Source organism: Pan troglodytes, chromosome X, assembly GCF_028858775.2.
Source record: "Pan troglodytes isolate AG18354 chromosome X, NHGRI_mPanTro3-v2.0_pri, whole genome shotgun sequence".
Taxonomy (NCBI): domain Eukaryota; kingdom Metazoa; phylum Chordata; class Mammalia; order Primates; family Hominidae; genus Pan; species Pan troglodytes.
Genome location: NC_072421.2, coordinates 127,586,295 through 127,603,917, shown reverse-complemented (window position 1 = coordinate 127,603,917; position 17,623 = coordinate 127,586,295). Strand labels below are relative to the sequence as shown.

General features: G+C 43.2%; 1 protein-coding gene across 2 annotated transcripts in view; it reads left to right on the top strand.

The window, feature by feature from the left end:
- The window catches only part of AIFM1 (apoptosis inducing factor mitochondria associated 1), a 36,215-nt gene that overhangs the window by 10,994 nt on the left and 7,598 nt on the right, over nucleotides 1–17,623 (top strand). For both annotated transcript variants that reach the window (XM_016943878.4, XM_024353267.3), the window contains exons 3-10: nucleotides 4,993–5,092; nucleotides 6,669–6,793; nucleotides 6,922–7,052; nucleotides 8,962–9,052; nucleotides 13,912–13,996; nucleotides 14,658–14,734; nucleotides 15,830–15,938; nucleotides 17,340–17,447. In XM_016943878.4, the coding sequence (XP_016799367.1) occupies nucleotides 4,993–5,092; nucleotides 6,669–6,793; nucleotides 6,922–7,052; nucleotides 8,962–9,052; nucleotides 13,912–13,996; nucleotides 14,658–14,734; nucleotides 15,830–15,938; nucleotides 17,340–17,447 (826 nt within the window). The remainder of the gene's footprint in view (nucleotides 1–4,992; nucleotides 5,093–6,668; nucleotides 6,794–6,921; nucleotides 7,053–8,961; nucleotides 9,053–13,911; nucleotides 13,997–14,657; nucleotides 14,735–15,829; nucleotides 15,939–17,339; nucleotides 17,448–17,623) is intronic.

Genomic DNA, 17,623 nt, shown 5'->3' with positions numbered 1-17,623 from the left:
ATACCAAATTATATTGTGCTTTAGTGCTGCATATCTAACAAGACAGTCTCAGAGTAAATGTTAAATAAGCAAATAAAGGTAATGTGAACATCATCCATTTTTGAATCATTTTAGGTAAAATGTAATGTTTGTGTTTTGTGGGAAACGATCAACCAGACTTTGACTATGAAAAGGCATTTTATTGAATGCTTCTGAGGAGATCCAAAAAGCCATAGAAACTGCAATATTCTCCCCATTCACCTTTCCACCCACAGCCTCTATTTCAAAGTAAATTCATTTGGCAGTGTCCCTTTGTAATCTCTAATTTGGTCAAACTAGTGGCTGAAGCGGTACAAGCTAACACATTCATGTAGATTGCTTTCTGTAATGCCTCTCATTCGTAATTCAGATACTACCCTCTGAGCCTTACTTTTTGCATTTCATATCTCTCAACTTTTCCCATCAGTTCCACCCCATTCATTCAAAAATAGATTTAAAGCCTTTGTGTTCAGTATGTTGGTAACAATTTAAACCTGATAAATTCCTGGTCCGTGTTGCTGTGCCAGAGTTGGATGGCCTCCACAGAGTTGACCATGCAAATTTTCTTGATGCCAAGCTACAAGACAGGGCTGGTCACTGTTCCTTTCTCCTGCCTTAGAAATATCTAAGAAGCACAAGTTCCTCTCAAGTCATTCATTTAAATGCCTCATTGTACTCTGTGTTTATCCAACACTGGTAATAATAAAGCTACCGTATTATAAAGTGGTTCCAGGTTAAATGATAAGCTTTTGTCTGCCTACAACTGTTATTGAACTGTTATGTACAGTTTTGTTTTAGGTTCTAAATTATTGAAAACTTGATCTGAGGTGGCTTAGTTTTTTTGTCCGAAATTGGTATTAGTCTCAAGAGAACTATGAACTTAAAATCAGTGTTCAGATTTGATGAGATATAGCTGTAAGTTGTTGAACGTTTGTATTAGTTTCTTGGGCTGCCATAACAAAACACCACGGACTGAGTGGCTTAAACAACAGAGGTTTATTTTCTCATAGTTCTGAAGGCTGGAAAGGCCAAGATCAAGGTCACACAGGGTTCAGTTTCTGGTGAGGTCTCTCTTCTTAGCTTTCAGACAGCCTACCCTCTTGCTGTGTCCTCACATGGTTTTGCGGGGTGGGGGACGGAGAGGGAGAAAGAGTGAGCAAGGGAACTCCAGTGTCTTCCCCTTCCTGTATGAGCTCCAGCTCTATCTGATTAGGGCCCCACCCTTAAGACTTCATTCAATCATTATCACCTCCCCAATGCCCCATTGCGAAATACCATCACATAGGGGGTTAAGGCTTCAATATAGGAATAGGAAACATTCAGTCCATAACAGTGAATAGCGTTTCTTCGTAACTTTTTTCTCTCATTTGAAGAAATGTTCCTAACTTAAGTATAACTATTACTTTGGCAATTCCTGTATTGGGAGCTCTTTACCTCCCTCCCACTTTACCCTCCAAAAAAAGGGAGTAAACTGCCGACTTTTTTTTTTTTTTTTTTGAAACGGAGTCTCTCTGTGTCGCCCAGGCTGGAGTGCAGTGGCGCGATCTCGGCTAACTGAAACGTCCGCCTCCCGGGTTCATGCCATTTTCCTGCCTCAGCCTCCCGAGGAGTAGCTGGGACTACAGGCGCCTGCCACCATGCCCGGCTAATTTTTTTTTTTTTTTTGTATTTTTAGTAGAGACGGGGTTTCACCGTGTTAGCCAGAATGGTCTCCATCTCCTGACCTCAGGTGATCCACCCGCCTCGGCCTCCCAAAGTGCTGGGATTACAGGCGTGAGCCACCGTGCCCAGCCTAAACTGTCGACTTTTAAAAATTTTTACCATGATCTGCAGTGAGAAATACATTTCTTTTACAATCCATTTTATGACTACAAATACATAAAACAGAAACAAAGCTTCAAAAACTACTCTTACTAGGTATCATACACTTACTCTAGCTTCTGTTCTCTTCTGTTTGTGTTTGCGTCTAATGCTGGTTGCAGCCTACTAAATTGACTTCACAGCCCACTAATGGCATGCAACCACAGTTTGAAAAACACTGATTTCAACAGTGCTTCTGCTGCTCGGATTGTAAATATGAACTTCTGATTCGCATTGATGTGAGAGTTTTTCCTCTTTTTGCTGGTAACTTTCCCTAGGACCTGAGGCAGATTCCCAAATCTCAGTCCTCTATTTTTTGTTGGTGGGCAGAGCCAAAGTGGCCTTTAGAATATTTAATGAGATTTAGTATTTGGGCCCTTTGCTATTGTTAAGCTATAGGATTGCATTGCCTCACTCAGAAAATGACCTGTTTCCTTTCAAATCCCATTAAGTTGAATAAATGCCACCATATTCATCTGTTTAGAAAAGTTGTCTTCACTAATATTTTTCATAAATTTGTAGTCTTTCTTAACCTGACATGTATTCATGTCATTAATTGGAAATCTGTGCAAACTAGGAGTACAGAAACCCTTGGGGGAAAGGTAAAGAAATAAATACATGTATATATATATATCAGACAGATCGACCTCATTCTTGCCCTTTCCCCACTAAACCTCTAGATATTTCTTGATCTGCTCTTCCCTTCATGTGTGAGCCATTAGCAAGTGTGAGCTGGGCTTAGGCTATTTTGGGATATTCCTCTCAATGAACATGGCCCCTGTTTATTTCTCTTTTCATTCATGTTGACCAGAGTAAGCCATCTTTTTAGGTAAAACTTTTCTTTTTTTTCTTTTCTTTTTTCTTTTCTTTTCTCTTCTCTTCTCTTCTCTTTTCTTTTTTGGAAAAGCTTTCCCCTCTTGGTTTTTTTTGTTGTGTTTTTGTTTTTGAGACAGAGTCTCGCTCTGTCGCCCAGGCTGGAGTGCAGTGGTGCAATCTCGGCTCACTGCAGCCGCCACCTCAGGGGTTCAGGTGATTCTCGTGTCTCAGCCTCCCTAGTAGCTGGGATTACAGGCGTGCCCCACCACACCCAGGTACTTTTTGTATTTTTAATAGAGACGGGTTTGCTCTTTTGGCCAGGCTAGTCTCGAACTCCTGGCCTCAAGTGATCTCCACAACTTGGCCTCCCAAAGTGCTGGAATTATAGGCATCAGCCACTGCGCCTAGCTAAAGTCCCTTTCTTAAAAGAAATGTTTTTAAGATATGAGGAAATACTGGACTTGTGTATAGTATCTGATACCAAGATAAAAACTCTTCCTGAAATTAATGTTAATTGAATTCATTTATTCGATACATTTAGTAGTAAATTCAAGGAGTAACTATTGTCTTTTCGCATACAGTACTTAACTTTCTACTTCATTTGTCACAACGTTAAATGCTTCCAGGTTGAACCCAGCTCTCAGGGTTCAGGTTCCTCAATTGCAGCACATTGCCTGATGGGCTGTTCTGGAAGGAAGTCATAGAAGTATTCTTAGAATATGTTTTATGGGGCCGGGTGTGGTGGCCCACGCTTGTAATCCCAGCACTTTGGGAGGCCAAGGTGGGTGGATCACAAGGTCAGGAGTTCAAGACCAGCCTGGCCAACATAGTGAAACCCCACCTCTACTAAAAATACAAAAATTAGCTGGGCATGGTGGCATGTGCCTGTAGTCCCAGCTACTCAGGAGGCTGAGGCAGCAGAATCGCTTGAACCCAGGAGGCAGAGGTTGTAGTAAGCCGAGATCACGCCACTGCACTCCAGCCTGGGCAACAGAGTGAGACTACATCTCAAAAAAAAAAAAAAAAAAAGAAAAGAAAAGAATATGTTTTATGATAGTTCCTCTGATTGTCTTTACTTTCTCCTACAATTAATCTGAGATTTCATTTGACATATGTTCACCTAAATTCCTGTTTTGTTGACCCTGTGGGGTACAAAAGAGCAAAAGCATTGTAGGTTTTTCTTTTCTTTTCTTTTTTTTTTTTTTTTGAGACAGAGTCTCACTCTATCGCCCAGGCTGGAGTGCAGTGATGTGATCTCAGCTCACTGCTGCAACCTCCACCTCCTGGGTTCAAGCAATTCTCATGCCTCAACCTCCCAAGTAGCTGGGACTACAGGCGTGCATCACCTCACCCAGCTAATTTTTGTATTTTTAGTAGAGATGGGGTTTCACCATGTTGGCCAGGCTGGTCTCAAACTCCTCACCTCAGGTGATCTGCCCACCTCAGCCTCCCAAAGTGCTGGGATTACAGGTGTGAGTCACCGTGCCCGGCCAAAAGCATTGTAATGTTAAGTCATTCTTGCCTACCTTTTCTTTAAAAAGTCTCCAATAAACTCTGGTACTGTATGTTAAAAAAGAACAACACACAACTGGTCATAATGGTAAAATTACCCTTTTCCAATTTGAAAGGATAGAGAAGATAGAATATTTGAAATGTAACAGGTGTGTTTAAGCAAGGTGTTTGACCCCCTAGTAAATATCTGTGTGTAGTTTTTCTGAATGAGATTCCTTCTACCTCGTGAGTTTAAGAAAAGGATAGACCATTGAGGGAATGATGGGTAACTCTCTAAAAATAGAATACAGGCAGCCATGTTTCTGACCACTGTGTGAGTACTTAGCAAAAGCCGGAATGTTGACCAGGAAAACTTATGTCCCAGCTTCCTACCCGGGACCCTATAGATTGATTTCACAGCTAGTGTCCAGCGTAGTCCAAACCCCGTTTCTGTGCTTCATATATAGATTAGCCCTTTCTAGCACTTTATTCTTCTAGTATAAAATGATTTTTTCTTTTTTCTTAAACTGTACCTTCAGAATAAAATATGGGGAGAATTCTTTACAGAGAGCCTAAAAATCTGAAACTGGAATATTTTCATCTGCTTACACATATTTTTTCCATACCAAGCATGTGCACACCCAGTATTTTTTATTTCTTAAGAAAACAACTTTGTCTTAGTGGTTTTGACATAGAGGAACTAACATCAGATAGACAAAAGCTTCTCATTTAATTGAAAGGTAATATTACTTACAGTATGAGCTAGCTGTATGATGAAATAAACTTTCTCCATGTTTGGATCTGCAGGCCTACAAGACTATGAAAGAGGACGAAAAAAGATACAATGAAAGAATTTCAGGGTTAGGGCTGACACCAGAACAGAAACAGAAAAAGGCCGCGTTATCTGGTGAGTATTCCCTTAAGTCTTGCTATGATTTGAGACTCACAAAGGGAAAGTTATAAACAGTTTGGGTGCTGTGATTTATGGATGTCTTGTAGAAGCAATGGTGGTATGAGATTGCAAGCATCTAGAAAGTATGGTATTACCCTAGAACTGGGAGTGATTTAAAGCATTTGGCTGAAATTTGGGTTTGAGAATAAAGCTAGTGATAATTATGATTGGTTGTTTATCTGTATATTAATATTAGTCTCTTGGCTGGGCACGGTGGCTCACGCCTGTCATCCCAGCACTTTGTGAGGCCGAGATGTGCGGGTCAGCTGAGGTCAGGAGCTCAAGACCAGCCTGGCCAACATGGTAAAACCCCATCTATACTAAAAATACAAAAATTAGCCAGGCGTGGTGGTGCACGCCTGTAATCCCTGGTGCTCGGGAGGCTGAGGCATGAGAATCTCTTGAACCGAAGCGGCGGAGGTTGCAGTGAGCCAAGATCACGCTGCTGCACTCCAGCTTGGGTGACAGAGCAAGACTCTGTCTAAAAAAAAAAAAGTCTCTTAAAAGGCAAGCTTAGCAAGGAAAACTATTGGAAAAGATGGAAAAGAGATGAAAACCTTTTTTTTTTTTTTTTGAGATGGAGTTTCACTCTTTTTGCCCAGGCTGGAGTGCAGTGGCCCGATCTCATCTCACTGCAACCTCCGCCTCCTGGGTTCAAGCAATTCTCCCGCCTCAGCCTCTGGAGTAGCTAGGATTACAGGTGTGTGCCACCATGCCTGGCTAATTTTGTATGTTTAGTAGAGACAGGGTTTCACCATGTTGGCCAGGCTGGTCTCAAACCCCTGACCTCAGGTGATCCGCCTGCTTCGGCCTCCCAAAGTGCTGGGATTACAGGTGGGAGCCACCACGCCCAGCCGAAAGCTGTTTTTTAAATGAGGAAATTCTTCTAGTCTGTTTTGTTCCCCTTTTGAGTCTTTGCAGTTTCGAGTTGCTAAAGGTATATTTGCTTTCCTAAAGCACATACCCTAGCCATCACTTCCATTTCACATGATTCGCTTCAATTTTCAGAGAGGAATGTTTTAATCCTTTAATAAGCCCCACAACTCTGGGTGGGCAATTTGTTCTGCTTTTTTCAAAAGCACCCCCTTATTCTTGAACATTGTATGATAATCCCCAATTGACCTCCTGGATTTTCTCCCTTTGTTGCTAACAGAAGGTGAAACTGAGCCTGATATTTTCCTGGTGATCACTAGGAAATTGATGGGAAGGGCAAAAGCCTACTGATGTATACTTTCTAAATGTTTTAGAAGTAACTAAATATTTAAGCTATGTCCTAGTACCAGTTCAGACCTGATGAATGAATGACATTGGTGAAATCATTCTCCTATTTTTCACTTATGAAATGAAAGGGATACTTGCTTTTCCTCTCCCATCAGGATGCTGTGAAGATTGTTAAGATTAGCGTAGGTCGTATGTTTTGCTAGCTTTATGTGGAGGATTGAGACAAGTGCAAGGTGATTTTTTTTTAACAGTGGCAAAGAATCATCTGAGACTTCAAGAAGATTCATCCAGTCTGTTCTGTTGCTTTCAGCTTCAGAAGGAGAGGAAGTTCCTCAAGACAAGGCGCCAAGTCATGTTCCTTTCCTGCTAATTGGTGGAGGCACAGCTGCTTTTGCTGCAGCCAGATCCATCCGGGCTCGGGATCCTGGGGCCAGGGTAAGGTGCATGTTTTTTTGCTTGGCACAGAGGGTACAGTCTGCAAGCATTTAGCTAATGTGAATGCTTTGACATTTGCCCCTTAAATGACTTGGCTCTGATAAGCGTCATGATTTTTATGTCTGAAGGTACTGATTGTATCTGAAGATCCTGAGCTGCCGTACATGCGACCTCCTCTTTCAAAAGAACTGTGGTTTTCAGATGACCCAAATGTCACAAAGACACTGCGATTCAAACAGTGGAATGGAAAAGAGAGAAGGTGTGTTTGCTTATGTAAAATGAGCCTATCAACTTCAGCTAAGCACAGAGAATAGGTTAGGATTTTGCCACTGACTGTGTACAGTAATAGGAGGGATGGCTTGGCTGTCCACTAGAGTCTACTGTGGTCCACACTTGGTACAGCTTAGAGATAACAGTCTACAAAAGGCAAGAGTCCTGGATTCTGTTACCAGATCTACCAACAGTTGATGGTGTAATGTTGGCCTCTGAAATACTAATGCTCCTATTTCTGGAACCTTTATATTAAGCTTCTTTAGGTGAAGATCAACTTGGCCTGTATTGTCACTTCTTTTTTTATTTTTATTTTTTGAGATGGAGTCTTGCTGCTCTGTCACCAGGCTGGAGTGCAGTGGCGCAATCTCAGCTCACTGCAACCTCCACCTCCCGGGTTCAAGCAATTCCCCTGCCTCAGCCTCTCAGGTAGCTGGGATTACAAGCACGTACCACCACACCCGGCTAATTTTTTGTATTTTATAGTAGAGATGGGGTTTTATCACATTGGCCAAGATGGTCTCGATCTCCTGACCTCATGATCCGCCTTCCTCGGCCTCCCAAATTGCTGGGATTACAGGCGTGAGCCACTGCCCCCAGCCATCACTTCTTTATACTTGCCTAGACATGTCCTACAAGAGCAGAAGAAAAGAAACTTTTTAACGGCACTCTCTTTGACAGCCTAGCAGGCATTTAGAATTTCAGGAGTAGAGTAGGAAGGCTGTAAGGAAGAGCCTATGTTAGAATTTTTGCACGACAGACTTGGAGATACATGTCCAGAAGCTTTTTCCTTTTGATGGACAACTTAGATCTCAATTCTAGTACCATGTTCTTTGGGTTCCAATTTTTTTTCTCATTAGTGACCCCTTTGATACCTGACCAAATTTTACAAACTTACCCTTTTCCCTCACCCCCACTAGTTCCATTTTCAAACAGGATGTATACTTTCAATTAAGTTAGTGGCTAACTTTATATGTATACATATGCATACACACACACACACACACACACACATATATTTTTAGAGACAGGGTCTGGCTCTGTCACCCATGCTGGAGTGCAGTGGCCGAATCATAGCTCACTGCAGCCTCAAACTCCTGGGCTCAAGTGATCCTCCCACCTCAGCCTCCCGAGTACCTAGGACTACAGGTGCGTACCACCACATGCCTTTTATTAATTTAACAATTTTTTTTCTAGAGACGAGATCTTGCTATGTTGCCCAATCTGGTCTCAAACTCCTGGCCTCAAGTGATCCTCCCAACTTGGGCTCCCAAAGCGCTGGGGTTATAGACCTGAGCCACTGCACTCAGCCAATATTAATATATTAACTAATTAATATTAATATGTCATAGTTGATAACTGTTTGAGGCAGAGTCTTCTCAGGAGCTATAATTAGTTGTTCCATTGAAGAGCACCATTCTGGACAACCCATTTGGGTGGATATGTGAATACCAGCTCTTTGGGTGCTCCACTTGTTCTTACTTTGAAATGAACCTAAATCTAGAGCAGGATCCTCAGCCTCAGCACTATTGACATTTGGAGCAGGATAATGCTTTGCTGGGGGTGGGGAGCTGTCCAGTGCATCATAGGATGTTTAGCAGCATCCCTGGCCATTACCCACTGGATATGAGTAGCATCCCTACCCAAGTTATTACAACCCAGATTGTCTCTGGACACTGGCAAACATCCCCTGGGAGCAAAATTGCCCCAAGTTGAGAACCACTGATCTGGATACCTGTATGTAAGCAAGTCATGACCATGATTTAATAGACTTGGAGACTTACTTTGGAAAACGTCCCTTAAAGTTTCTGATAATGGAAACAGTTTTATTAAAGCTACGGGGGAAGCTGATAACAGTTCCACATGCTTATAATATTCTCCCTCTCTTCTCCATACAGCATATATTTCCAGCCACCTTCTTTCTATGTCTCTGCTCAGGACCTGCCTCATATTGAGAATGGTGGTGTGGCCGTCCTCACTGGGAAGAAGGTGAGCTAGTAGACCGCTTCTTTTGTCAGGCTCTACGTACTTGCCCACCAGCCAGTATGGTGATGTGTGTTTCCATTACCATTTATGTCTGTCCTGCCATTGTAGTTCATCAAAGAAGGATCGAGCTGCTTTAGGTTTAATAATGCTGAGCGTGTCTTTCTGGGGAAAGCACTAGTATCAAAGCCTAGGTTAGCATGCTGACTCAACTTGACCCTAAAAGCTGTTATCTCTCCTATTTGCTCTTCTGCCCTTCCTCATCCTTCCTGTTTTCCCACACTAACTTCTCTCTGGGATTATCGATGAGAAAAGATTGACAAATATGTATTACTCATAGTAAAATAATTTGGGCATAACTCAGCACGGAATATATTGTTAGACTTTAAAAGGTGAGTGTCTGAGTAATAAGGTCACTTATTAGCAGGTGTTTGTGGAGTCCCAGGATGGTTTTGTTATATTTTATTGTTGTTAATGGCAGGTACTAGAGTGTGTGTGTAAACTAATGGCAGTGTTCCAATAGGGACGCATTCTCTGAAGGAGCAAAGCCCAGAGTAGATGAGATACACAGCATAAGTGGAGGGATTGTCCTTCGTTAGGAACATACCCACTTCTCCTGTAAGGGGACATTAGACAGAGAAGATGGATATAGGTTTGTTGATAAGCCAGTAATGAGACATTTAGTGTCCCCTATGTGTAAACAACATTCAGGCCCTGCCCTCTAGGGGCTAACTGTATTAGGCAGAAACATAAATACATAATCATAACACATAGGTGTGTAGTAAGAGAGATCTGCGCAGTATGTTGTGGGAAATACTGGGAAGGGTGCCCAGTAGAGTGATGACATCAGGAAAGGCTTTCTGGAGGAGAAGGTCTTACAGAATGGGCAATCTTATGGAATGAAGAGGCATTCACCAGACTAGAGAAGACTGAAGAGCATTCAAGTAAAAAAGAACAGCATAAGCAAAAGCACAAGGGCACAAAAAAGCATGTTTGGTGCCAGGAAATAGAAGCAGCTCGATACTGATAGAGCAGTTAGGTACAAGTTAGGAAGTGGCAAGAGATGAACCTGAGAAGTTATGCAAGGGGCCTGATCGTGGAGGGCTTTGCGTGAAAGAGCTTTTTCTGCACTGGGGAGCTGTTGCATTTTAGGCAATTGAATTTTAAATAATCACCATTGGCCGTGAGGAGGATGGATTTCAGTGAGACAAGACTAGAGAGAGACCATTTCAGAGATTATTGCAATAATCTAGGCAAGAGATGATGAGAGCCCAAATTAGAATAGTAGTGGTGTGATGATGATGAAGAAGAAGAAGAAAGTAAGAGGTAAAATTTGTATAGTACCTATTCTAATCTTGTAAGCACAGTTCTTAAATGCTTTATGTGCACCATCTCATTTTATCCTCCCAATAATCTTATGAGGTAGGTATTATTTCCCTCTTACAGAGAAATAAGTTGAAATTTTTAAAAATAAATAAATTTTAAATAATTTGCCTAAACTCACATAGCTAGTAAGTGGTAGAGAGAGAATTTGAGCCCGGGTCTGTCTGAGCCACAGAATTGGAACCCAGATATTCTGATTCCAGAGCCTAAGCTATTAATAACATCAGTGTACAGTGTACAGTACTTTTTTTTTTTGAGACAGATTCTCACTCTGTCGCCCAGGCTGGAGTACGGTGGCATGATCTCAGCTCGCTGCAACCTCTGCCTCCCAGGTTCAAGCAGTTCTCCTGCCTCAGCCTCCCAAGTAGCTGCATGCGCCACCATGCCTGGCTATTTTTTTTTTTTGTCTTTTTAGTAGAGATGGGGTTTTACCATGTAGGCCAGGTTGGTCTCGAACTCCTGACCTCAGGTGATCCACCCACCTCGGCTTCCCAAAGTGCTGAGATTACAGGCATGAGCCATCGTGTCCAGCCAGTATTACTTCTTGATAGAAAGGTGATGAGAAGTAGGGAACACACTTGAGGCATGCTTAGGAGTCATGCTTGATGAGGCTTGGTGGTTGGTTAAAGGTAGAAGATGAAGGAGATGGAGGAGGCAAAGATGATTTTCTAATTTCTAGCCTGCATGTCTGAGTGGATGGCAGTGTACCCACAGCTGAGAAAGACATTACAAGAGGAAGAGCTAGTTTAAGGGGGAAGATAAAATTCAGTTTTGGACCATTAAGTATGAAGTGGAATATCTGCGTGAAGGTGTCTTCTGGGCAGTTGGACATATGACTGCCACGCCCAGGGGACCTGGGCTCAGATAGAGAGCTGAGAATCATCTGCATATGTGTAGAAGTTGAAACCATGAGAGTAGGTGAAGCCTCCCAGGGAGAACTGATCTGGTGAGAAGAGGAGGAAGGCAAGGATAGAGCCCTGGGGAATCCCAATTTTTAGGAGGCAGGCTTAAGAAGAACCCACAAAGGAGACTAGGAAAGAACTTAAAGAGCAGTATGAGGAAACCTGAGGACAGGAGCCAAGGTTGTAGGGAGTTTCAAGAAGAAGAATGTGATCCACAGTGTTACCGTGGCAGAGGAATCTGGGAAGAAAAGAACCGTAAAATGCACTGTGAGATTTGGCGGTTCAGATACCTTTGGGAGGCTGAGGCAGGTGGATCACTTGAGGTCTGGAGTTAGAGACCAGCCTGGCCAACATGGTGAAAACACATCTCTACTAAAAATACAGAAATTAGCCAGGTGTGGTGGCGCACACCTGTAATCCCAGCTACTCAGGAGGCTGAAGCACGAGAATCGCTTGAACCCAGAAGGCGGAGGTTGCAGTGAGCCAAGATTGCATCAGTGCACTCCAGCCTGGGTGACAGAACAAGACTCCATTTCAAAAAATTAATAAAATAAAACAGATACCATTGGGAAGTTAGAAAAGAGGGTAAAGCACTCTTTCAAAAGATTTAAATGAGAAAAGAGAGATGGCAATCGGATAAAAGCGTGAAGAGGACATAGAATCAAAGGTGGGACCTATTGGATGGGACAAGCATGTTAATAGGCTGGACGGGGGTGGTGGGGAGCCCTCATGCCTCATGGGAAGCTATGGAAGATCACATCTAATGGCTTCATTTGTTTTTGCAATACAATAGAACATAAGATGGTTATCTGAGAGCGAACACCGTGAGGGTTGAGTAGCGGGATTGGATTGAAGAGGGAGCTTACCAAGGACAAATCAAAGGAGGCTAAAGAAGCTGCTTATCCATCAGATCTCAGTTCATGTCATTGCCTCTAGAAAGCTTTACCCAACCCAACCTGACTAGATGCACATGTCATATGTTCCCAGCGCTACCTGCACTGTTCTTACCACTTATATCACATTTGTCACTCTTGATTATTGTTAGTGCTTGTTAAATTGTCTTGGCCACTAAACTCTGAAAGCAGCAAGGATCACTGTCTCAACTTGATACATAGTAGGTGCTTAATTGAATGGTCTCAGCTAGTAAAGAGTGGTGCAAAGACTGGGGCCCTATTCTCTCTGACTCCAAAGCTCAAGCTCTTAACCATAAGAAGGAGTAGGGTGCAAGGGAATTAAAGGTACTGGCAAAAGAACAGTTTGAGTGTTCTACCATTGGCCCAAATTAGTTAGAATGGAGCAGCTAGTCAAATAAACAGAGAAAATTGAAAGCAAGTATAGGAGACAGACTGAGCGAAAGCTGAAGGGATGGAAAATTGTGACCAACAAGTAGAATAATTGAGGTAGGAGGAGAGGTTTAGGAGATAACAAGATGAGGAAAAGTATGAGCCAGGTTCCAAGGTCTTCAGTGAATCAGGAGGAGTAGCCAGGAGGTGGCTCAAAACAGTGATTCGTAGGAATACAGGACTCCTCTGATGTCCCTTAGAAGAGAATGAAAGTACAAGAATCTGGAAGCAGCAGACCAGTAACCTCAAGAAGCTTGCAGAATGCCAACACCTCCTCCTGGCCTTGTGATGTGGAGTGTGGGGGAACGAACAGCCTCTATGTGTAAGCTCTCCTTAAGAGAGAGCCAAGTTTCCGTGAAGGCTACAAGTTGGAGAAAGCATTCTGTAAAAATGTTGTAGATCTAGGAGACTTATTAATAAAGTAATAATAAGTAATTCCAAACAGCCATATAAGAAAGGCTGTTCCGATTCTCCTTTTCCACACATGGGTCAGGGCTTTGGGACTGTCATGACTTGCTCTAATGTTGCCTGCCTTCTCATTGCCAATTTCCAACATATGACTGCCTAAAAAAACTGGGTACCAGAAACTGTGGTTCCCATGATTCCTTGGATATGGTTTCTTAAGATCGCTTTAGGTCAAGAACTAATTCTTCTTATCGGGCTGACAACTTTTTTTGTTTTTGTTTTTGTTTGTTTTTGTTGTTGTGGTTTTGGGGTTTTTTTGTTTTGTTTTGTTTTTGAGACAGAATCTTGCTCTGTTGCCCAGGCTGGAGTGCAGTGGCATGATCTCGGCTCACTGCAACTTCTGCCTCCCAGGTTCAAGCGATTCTCCTGCCTCAGCCTCCCCAGTAGCTGGGACCACAGGCATATGCCACCACACCTGGCCAATTTTTGTATTTTTAGTAGAGACGGGGTTTCGCCATGTTGGCCAGGCTGGTCTCAAACTCGTGGCCTCAGTGATCTGCCTGCCTCAGCCTCCCAAAGTGTTGGGATTACAGGCATGAGTCACTGTGCCTGTCCTGGGCTGACAACTTCTTATTGACCTGGAGTTTTGGGGTGGTGATGGAAATGTTCTGAAATCAGATAGTGGTGATGGTGGCACAACCTTGTGAATATACTGAAATCCACCGAATTCCACACTTTAAAATGGTGAATTTGATGTGAATTATATCTCAATAAAACTTTTTCAAAGCTAATTCATCTCTACCTCTTTTGTGTATGTGTGTGACTGTACCAGGTAGTACAGCTGGATGTGAGAGACAACATGGTGAAACTTCATGATGGCTCTCAAATAACCTATGAAAAGTGCTTGATTGCAACAGGTGAGCATTTCTGGAGATGGCTTTCTTCCCTGATACAGCTCATTCAAGTTTTAGAGTCCAGCCTTCTCTATGGAAGGCATTACTACTTAACAAAATGGAAACCCAGACTCTCTGAAGTGAGTGTCTTCTCTTGGTACAAAAGCTGGCTGTGTCAAAGCATCCTGGATCACCAGCCCTTCTGGATGATCCTTGCTGTTCTCCCGGTAGAGGCATGAAGAAGTTGCCCTTTTTTCTCTCCCTGCTTAACCCTCACCCTGTGCCCTGTGCCCTGAAAGTGATGTCGTTTGTGGCTTCATTGCCAGTTGCAATCAGAAACCAAGAGAGGAGACAGAAGCAATTTATCAAACCCATGTAGCTATGCTAGCTGGCAAATCCTCATGAGAAACTAGAAGAGAACATGGAAGCCAAAAGTAAGGCCTTTTGGCCACCTAGGGGCAGGGTGTACCCCTTGAAGACAGACTCTCAAATCTGCTTCTCAAAGGAAACTGACAAAAAGCCTGCTGTGAGGCAAGCTGAAGGCAAACAAAGCCTTGGTATCCTATCCTGTTGTTGCCGCCATGGTGCTAAGTGAAGAGGGCTCCACCTTTGTGTGGTGGAGGGAGTATTGTTTGGGCTGGCTCCTGCTTGTTGGGCTAAAGGGTTTTCCTTCTCTTATTTCCAGGAGGTACTCCAAGAAGTCTGTCTGCCATTGATAGGGCTGGAGCAGAGGTGAAGAGTAGAACAACGCTTTTCAGAAAGGTAATTGTCTGCTTTAGTGTTTTCCTTGTGTTGTTTTTGAAGAAGTAGTATAATCTTGCAGTCCCCAAGTGCCCACCCGGGACTTGGGAGATCCAAGTTCTATTTATGGCTCTTCTCCAGACTTGTTATCTGGCCTTGAACAAGTCACTTCCTCTCTCTGCACCTCAGATACCTCACTCAAGGGTTTTAAGCTCCTAGGGAAAAAATGGAGTGTTTGTATTGCTTGCAATAGATCCTTCTGATTGCTCTTCCATAGTTGTTTTTTCCTGATGTGTTTGATTCATTGGAACCCCTTAGAGCCTCTTGGCATTTTTCATTGCAAGTGCTGTGTAGAGACTTCTGAGAAAAAAGTTAAGAGTACCTAAATAAAAAGCAAGGAGGTGTTCTGCTTCTTAACACTGTGCTTATAAAAACTGCTGTCATTTTTCAGGGATAAGATTTGTCCTGTCTTTTTTTTTTTTTTTCGAGACTGAATCTCGCTCTATCACCCAGGCTGGAGTGCGGTGGTGCGATCTTGGCTCACTGCAACCTCCGCCTCCCGGGTTCAAGCGATTCTTGTGCCTCAGCCTCCCAAGTAGCTAGAATTACAGGCATGTGCCACCACGACCAGCTAATTTTTTTTTTTTTTGTATTTTTAGTAGGGACATTTTACCCTGTTGGCCAGGCTGTGTACTGTCTTTTAAGTTCTTCCTAGAACAAGGCTTGTCAGCCTCTGCAGTATTGGCATTTTGAGCTGGATAATTGTAGTGGGGGCTGTCTTATGCCATTGTAGTATGTTAGCAGCGTCCTGGCCTCTGCACACTAAATGCTGGGAGCACCTACTTGCCCTGACAACCAAAAATGTCTTCAGATATTGCCAGATGTCCTCCTGGGGAAGATAGGGACAAAACTGCCACCAATTGAGAACCACTGTTTATAGAAGGAATTTTACCATGAAGAAATAAATTTGCATTAATAACATAGAAGTTATAATTGAGTCACTTTATACAAGGAGAAAATTTACTTTTGCCAAAGATTTAGAAGAAACTACTTCCTAGTATTATTATCCTATGCCCCTTTTGGAAATTAATGGACTAAACTGATGTGATCCTGCAGATTGGAGACTTTAGAAGCTTGGAGAAGATTTCACGGGAAGTCAAATCAATTACGATTATCGGTGGGGGCTTCCTTGGTAGCGAACTGGCCTGTGCTCTTGGCAGAAAGGGTGAGTATTGAGGAGTGACCTTGATTTTCTTTCTCTAGTCTTATATAGCTTTTCTGTGAATCCCAGAGATGTGTTTGGCAGGATCAGTAGAAAGAGTTTAATTAAGGTTTATTTATTTATTTTTTTTTGAGATGGAGTCTCGCTCTGTCACCAGGCTGGAGTGCAGTGGCGCGATCTCGGCTCACTGCAAGCTCCGCTTCCCGGGTTCAGGCCATTCTCCTGCCTCAGCCTCCCGAGTAGCTGGGACTACAGGCGCCTGTAACCACGCCCGGCTAATTTTTTGTATTTTTAGTAGAGATGGGGTTTCACCGTGTTAGCCAGGACCGTCTCGATCTCCTGACCTGGTGATCCGCCCGCCTTGGCCTCCCAAAGTGCTGGGATTACAGGCGTGAGCCACCACACCCAGCCTAATTAAGGTTTATATAGTGAAAAGCTAAGCACTGAGATTAGTTCTGGTGAGGGATCCCTTGGTGACCAAAAAGCTGTCACCTGAGCAACTTAACAGCGATGCTTTTTTTTTTTTTTTTTTGAGATGGAGTTTCACTCTTGTTGCCCAGGCTGGAGTGCAATGGTGTGATCTCTGCTCACCACAACCTCCGCCTCCCAGGTTCAAGCGATTCTCCTGTCTCAGCCTCTGGAGTAGCTGGGATTACAGGCATGCACCACCACACCTGGCTAATTTTGTATTTTTGGTAGAGACAGGGTTTCTCCATGTTGGTCAGGCTGGTCTTGAACTCCCAACCTCAGGTGATCCACCCACCTCGGCCACTCAAAGTGCTGGGATTATAGGTGTGAGTCACTGCACCTGGCCAACAGCAATACTTTCTTTCCTTTCCTCTACCCTCTATGCCAGGACTCCTTAGAAATAAAATATTAAGGAAAGTGAGTTATGAAGATGATAAGGGCAATGCAGACTACAGAATTATGGGTGTCTTTGAACTGCTGCTTCCTGTAAAATGCCAAAAACTTCTTTGGGCACATGATGGTTCCCAGCTTGAGAGATCTGTGAGCTCCAGTTGGAATGTTTCATGGCAACTAGTTTTCTTAATGTTCTTTTTCAGATATATGAAATCAGGGCATCTTTTCAGGAGGATGCTTCCTATTCAGAGGTTGCAAAGCACTTATGTAAGCCTTAGGTGACTGCATGGGTGGAAGTGCACAGAGTTCACCATCTGAAGCTTAATCTGGGGCCAGCAGTTCTGATACTTGTTGTATTTGCGTTACAAATGAACTTGAGCACCGAGGCCCTCATGCCCACTGTCCTGTAAGTGGGCGCTCGGCCTGGATTGCAGCTCTGCCCTGTCTGTAGTGAGGGCTGCCTGCTGCTCCTTTACTTCTCTTCCTGTCTTCCTAGGATTGACTTTTGCTTCCTGCTGTAACTACTCTGTTTTTTCTTCCCAGCTCGAGCCTTGGGCACAGAAGTGATTCAACTCTTCCCCGAGAAAGGAAATATGGGAAAGATCCTCCCCGAATACCTCAGCAACTGGACCATGGAAAAAGTCAGACGAGGTAGAGAGACTGTTTCTATATGCTGCCACTCTATTTCCTTTGAGTGTGACCTAAGGCAAACTTTGCTTCTATAGGAACCCCCTTGACATAAGCCCTATCACCTGGCCTGTAAAATGTTTCCACCATTCTCCAGTCAGCTAAGTTCATCTAGGTGTTCTGAATCAGATGCCCCAAAT